The 6,000-nt window shown below is 41.5% G+C and overlaps 1 protein-coding gene across 1 annotated transcript in view; it reads left to right on the top strand.

Annotated features, from left to right (window-relative positions):
- The first annotated feature begins 957 nt into the window (after window positions 1-957).
- Window positions 958-6,000, top strand: part of C15H10orf90 (chromosome 15 C10orf90 homolog) — a 68,441-nt gene continuing 63,398 nt past the window's right edge. Inside the window, 2 exon segments of the mRNA XM_074159095.1 lie at window positions 958-1,054; window positions 1,057-1,236. Of these exon segments, the coding sequence (XP_074015196.1) occupies window positions 958-1,054; window positions 1,057-1,236 (277 nt within the window).

The raw sequence follows: 6,000 nt of genomic DNA, 5'->3' as shown, positions 1-6,000 counted from the left end.
TTGATTCACATGTTTTTAAGTCCTTTATCTTTAGTGAGTTCAAGTAATTTCTGCAGTGATTTTCTATGCTCTCTGATTTGCCAGTGTCCTACTTAGAATATGGATACCAAAACTAATATAGTATTTCAGTGCTCTTCTTGGCAGTATCAGATAAGATGGTAAAATCTGTGTGTATATAATGTGTTATATAACTACATAGGTAATTGATTAAAAAATCCTTCATTGTGTTCAATGATAAGTTTTGGGATCAATTAATCAGAATTATGATTACTGTTATTATTTTCAGTCAGTGTAGGTTTCTAGATGGTAAGCATTGAGGAAAATAATCATACTGTTGATTATTTAAAAAAGATTAAATAAAAAAATATCACATTGAAAAAATATCACCTTCAAAACCTTCTTTTAAAAATAGCACTGCAATGTACGATGATTTTTTCAAAAAGTAAATTATAAATTTGCTGGGATTCATTGTGGGTTTTTTTTTCCCTATCTTGTGCTTAGAACAAGAACATTTTGGAAGCCAGGTGTCAGCTATTTAGCAGTCCAAGAGGTCATTACAGAAATATGCGCACAACCACGTGCGAGCAGCGTACTTGGAGATTTCCTCTTAACTTCCCTCAAGAAGCACTCAGAAACAGAGAGCCCAGCTTCAATATCTAAGTCCAGAAAATGAAACATTCGTGTGCTGTAGCTAGATATTGTTGCTGTAGCCGAACAACCCACACCTTCGGTTGAGGATGCACAACCAAATTCACATTCTGGCCGTAAAACCTGTGTTTAGGGACACAAAGTCTAACCAATCAGACTAAATAAATCAGCAGGCCCAGGTTTTATCATCACAGATAACCCTCATTAATCCAGCAAGCTTTTCCTGAAGACAAAGGACAAAATGAATCGCTTCATTGGAGCTGCCTGAGCGGCATGCTAATGCGGGGAGGTGGAAGGCATGAATTATTCATGCCCTTGCAGCCCGAGAACGGGCAGATCCTGGTTTTTCCTGTCACCATTGCAACAAGTGGCGGTTGTCCCAGCCGCTCTCGGGCCAACGCACGTCCCGGGAGAGCACGGAAATGCCTTCGGGAGAGGGAAAACCTCCGTGTCTCCGCTGCGCCCGACACAGCCGGGTGGATTTTCAGGTTAAGCCTTGTGCAAAATGGACCCGGGAAACACAGTCTTTTGTAACTCAGCTGTACTTGACCATAAACTACTCCTCTTGGAAGAAAACAGGTGGCTGTGGTAAGTTTGTGCAACTTTTGGTGTTTTCTGAATCCGCTGTAAGCTCTTTTCAGTTTACAATAACTTTAAAGTGCATTGTTTTACCAGTCCTTCTAAAAATAGTCTGCGTTCTTTTTGCTTTTAAAATGACCAAAAGAACCCCAAAAAGGCAGCCAATATATTTATTTTTAGCTCTAGAAAACATGTAAACAGTATCTACAGAACTGACTCTAAAGTTACGATCAAGCCTTCTTAAATTAACTTGTATTATTTAAATGTTTAAAGCCCCATAGCACACTACTAAACCAAAACATATTTATGATCCAAGTCTGATTTCTTGCAACCAAAACTGAGAGTAATGTAATTCAGTGTCAAACTGGAGAATCTGAAAGAAGATGTGGTTTGTTTTTTTTTTTTCATAAGAAATGTTGGTTCCCTGTTGAGACTTGTAACCTGTATTGTTGCTCTTTATTCAGCCCTGGTTGGGCTGGGAACAGGAACTGAGACCTGCAGAACATTCTTACTATGCATTAAATATTCTGTTGTATCGTAAAATAGTTGAAAAGCATCAGTAACTTACCCAATTTTACTAAGGATAGGGAGAAAATATATTTTGTATGTAAAGCATATGGCAGTGACAGACTAAGGCTAGACTTGCCACTTCTTTAAAGGTGACAAGCTTGTTTTTACTTCATTATTCCTTATCAGTATACCTACCTATAATATTTTTTTCAATTGTTTGTCTGATTTTTGTTATTTTCCAGTAGCGATACCATCAGCATTGCCTGAGAACTCTCAGGTAGCTCGCTACCTGGCACAGTTAAAAAACTGATGTAAAGAATCAGCTCCCAAGAGCAGAGGCCGTGGGTAGGAGCGTGAATATGAAATGAATCCTGAATGAGTTTTGATTGTGGATAACAAGCTCCCCCTCTTTTTATTTGTTTGTTTTTAATTACATAGTCCAGATTCTGCTGCTTCTACTTTATTTTCTTTGTTTTGATCATAAAAGCATTTTCTTTGACATCCAAGAGACAGCCAAATTTCGAAAGGATAAAAGTACAGCATAATGATATCTAGTGCTAACAGTAATTAAATGCTCTGTGTTTTAGATAAAAAAAAAAAAAAAAAAAAAACAAGAGGTGAAAATAGGGATATGTAAATAACAGGAGATATGCAAACAATGGATGTAATCCTGCACTCCTTAATCATGGGAGTAATCCTTATTCACGTAAGTAATCCTGTTGGTTTCAATAGACTCGCATCAGAGGTGCCGGAGTAGAAGGCCCATGTTTTTCAAGGAGATAACAGTGTCTGTTTTACCTGTTTTTTCTGTAATGTAATTTTAGCAACACAGTTTTTAGTGATGTGTTTGAATGCATTAGTGATAATATTAAATTAGGCTTTACCAAATGTCTATTTTGCTTCTAAAAGTATAAAAGAGAAAAATGGAATAATGGATTAGATGTGTCAGTAAGAAGGTACAAGCCCCACATATTTCATGAGAGACGTGCTTGCGGTGGAATAGCACTGCTCACCCTGTTGACTGTGTTTGTAGGTTACTTTGTGGTACGTGAGGTGTAATAAACTTTACTTCTTTTAGGATAGGATGCAACTTCAGCAAAAAATCACTATGACACCTGATGTCTCACCAGGTACATTTGGGTCTCCATGAGAGCGATGTTGATAAATATTATTCATCTTTTGCATTTAAATACACGGAGTTTGTGGTAACGTCCTGTGAATATTTTTATTGCTGTTGTGGTCTCTGATCTTGCTAAAATAAAACCTGCAGTTCTGTCTTGGGAGTAATGCATTTGTAGAAATGTTGTGGTTGTGTTACCCTCCTCATCAGCCCCACTTGGTGCTTCTGAGCTTTCCACCCCAAGACCACATGGTGCTGCCCTGTAACCACCTGTGTGCCCTTCCCCAGGCAACGCATCTGTTAATGAGGGAAACTAATTACTTAAAAGCTTTTAGAACAATGGGGGTTGAGAGGTATAAATAGTCATGAGCTGGTGCTCTGCAAGCCATTGGCCTGTGTTCGTGCTGGATGCCAGCAGTGGTGGTGTGGATATGAACATCACCCTACGACCATTGCAGTCATTGCTGGGTTAAGATGCTTCCTTTGTGGAAATATTCTCTTGTGTGCCCCCTGAAGGGATCAAAATAGAAATGAGGTAAAAATGCAATGGACGGCGGTTCCAGATGGCATACAAAACTTACATTGAAGTGAAGCTGGTAGTAAGTACCCGTTGGCTTTTTGTTGGTTGCATTGAGATCTTGAGAATGAACTGATTGTTCTTTAATCAGCTTCGTTACATGGCAAAGATTCTGGTGTTTTGTATTTGCAGGAGCATGAAGTTTCTCCAGGTAAGTTCCTTTCTGTCCCCTGCCTGTGAGGTCAATTATAGAATCATAGAATGATTTGGGTTGGAAGGGACCTCAAAGATCGCATCATCTTGTTCTAATTCCTAATCCCTGCAGAACCCCACATCTGTTTGTTGCACATTAACTTGAACTTTATAACCGCAGTTTTGCGGGTACTTTTTCCTACATCCATTCTCCTTTGTTGACTTATGTAAAAAAAACTCCACATGAAGCTATTTTTCTTTAAGGATCTCCTGGCAATGGGCATAAGTCAGGTGCCCGTTCTAATTTTTACTACCTATTGGGAATTTCAGAGGTGGCTGTTCATGCAAATTTATTGAAGAATCTTTAAAACTTGGCTGAAAAAAGTGCTCTGGAGTCATTCAGCTCATTTTGAATCAAAAATCATGCATGTGGTGACTTGGAGCAGCCTGTTTGCTTTTTTTTCTTTGTGCATACAAACTATGTACAGTAAGGGGTGTTTTCTTTAATCACTGGTAGGTCATCCTCATGATTCCCTTCATTAGAGGACGCCTGTGTCTCCTTGCTTCCCACCCAAGGCAGAGGGCACGGGGGATGCGTAGTCTCCGCTATTTCCCCAGGTTAGAAGCTCTGTGCAAGCAAAGCTCTGGGTGTGCGCGCTGCGAGCGGTGGCAGGAGCAGGTTCCTTGTGGTTTGGCAGCACTCCCTCCTTTGTGCAAGATGTGTTTTGCTGCTCTTTGGGGCTGGTGACACAAAGGCAGCGCATTGTGGCTGTTCTGCCTGGCTGTGGGCATTGCTAAGGTTGATGGACTTTGCTGCATTGATGTGGAAGCATCCTGAGGTTCCCTACTTAGGGCTTCCATGGCAAAGCTTGAAAAAAATGGGCTAAGATATTTAAAACAACACAAACCTCCAGTTCTAAGCCCAAGTAATGCACAAAATAAAAGGCGAGTTTCAAAGTACAGGTAGAGGAAATTTTTTGGCTGTAGTTTTGCAGTTGTCTGGGAGCAGGTGGCAGAGAAAGCGGACAGACTGGAAAAGCCAGCGTGCAGCCCGCACAGCGTGGGGATTGAGCAAAGGCTGGGACCGTGGCCCTGGGAAAGCCAAGCAGTGGCTGAACGTCAGCCACTTACTTTACTTTCTCCCAGGTCACAGCCACGTAGCACAATTTGGCCACTGGCTATGGAGCAAAGCCTGGAGCAGGAGACGCATCCCGTGGTCCAGTATGTTCTTGTGATGGGACACTTGCCACATTTGTTGTGTGTAGGACCTTGGGGACAGCAGTGCCACGTGCATGAGCAGGGAAGAGTCTCCAGCAGAAGGAAACCACATGACATTGTGGATGACTCGGTTTGGTCTTTAACCTTGACAAAAGACTAAACCAACATAACCACCTTAATTAGTAGTAAGCTTATTAGTAGCTCTCTAGTGGCTTCTAAGGGGAAAAGCTGGGCTGATATGACAACAGCACAGATAAAACTGCAGTGCATATGAACTTCCTAAAATAAAGGTTTTTCACTTGTTCTCCATGTGTTCCTTTGCTGTACATCCCTTTCTTCTGGGAGCAGCCAGGCCTGGAGAAGCAGCAGTCCTCACCCTCTTTGCGGTCTAGCCCAACCCCAAGCTGATATCTCCCCAGGGCATGTTTCAAGAGCGTTCTTCTTTCATATAACACTGCTCCTGTTTCACATGACATTTCTGTCTGTGTATCCCTCCAGAGAGGGAGGAGTGAGCAGAGGACAGTCACACTCAAACCTATGTGTGTGGTCCTGGGCCCAAACCTTTCTCAGATTTCCATCGGCGCTGTGCAACATTCATTATCGTGGTTGTGTGATGGTGTAACACGTCAGTTGTACTCCCACGGCATGTAAAATTCAGGCATGAAAGATTCATCCTCAAGTTTTGAATCGCATAGTTCTTTGGGAAAGCGCATTTCTTCCTCCCAGTGGGGTAATTAGTTCAGGAATTAGCTGAGCTCCTGAGGAGGATTTGTGTGTGTGTGTGCACCCAGTAGTGACACCTAGTGATATCCAAGGCAGATTTGATTTCTTGAGCAGAAGAGTGGGCTGGGAGCAAGAAGAGAGAGCCCCAGACTCTTTCTTGGTTGAACTGCAGATGATGAAATCATTCAGAGCTACAAAAAGGGAAGTTCTGAACCTGAATGTCAGCCTTAATATATGTAAATGACAACTACTGAACTGTCACCTAATGGTTGACAGTAATTACTAACAGGCAGAAAGCAACTGTTTTTATAACCTGCATTTGAAGAAGCCTAAGCTGTAAAGCACATTGAGGGCCCATGCCACAGCCTTGTCATGTAGCCACGACTGGTGAACAAAGCATCTCCTCCAGGCCTGAAATTGCTATAGTAGATGAGTAAAAAACATTGATTGAAAACTTTATATTTCATAGCCTTCAAGGGCTGACTTGAAGCGC

Source organism: Numenius arquata, chromosome 15 (assembly GCF_964106895.1).
Source record: "Numenius arquata chromosome 15, bNumArq3.hap1.1, whole genome shotgun sequence".
Lineage (NCBI taxonomy): Eukaryota > Metazoa > Chordata > Aves > Charadriiformes > Scolopacidae > Numenius > Numenius arquata.
Note: the sequence above shows the minus strand (reverse complement) of the source record. Positions and strands in the feature narration are given on the sequence as shown.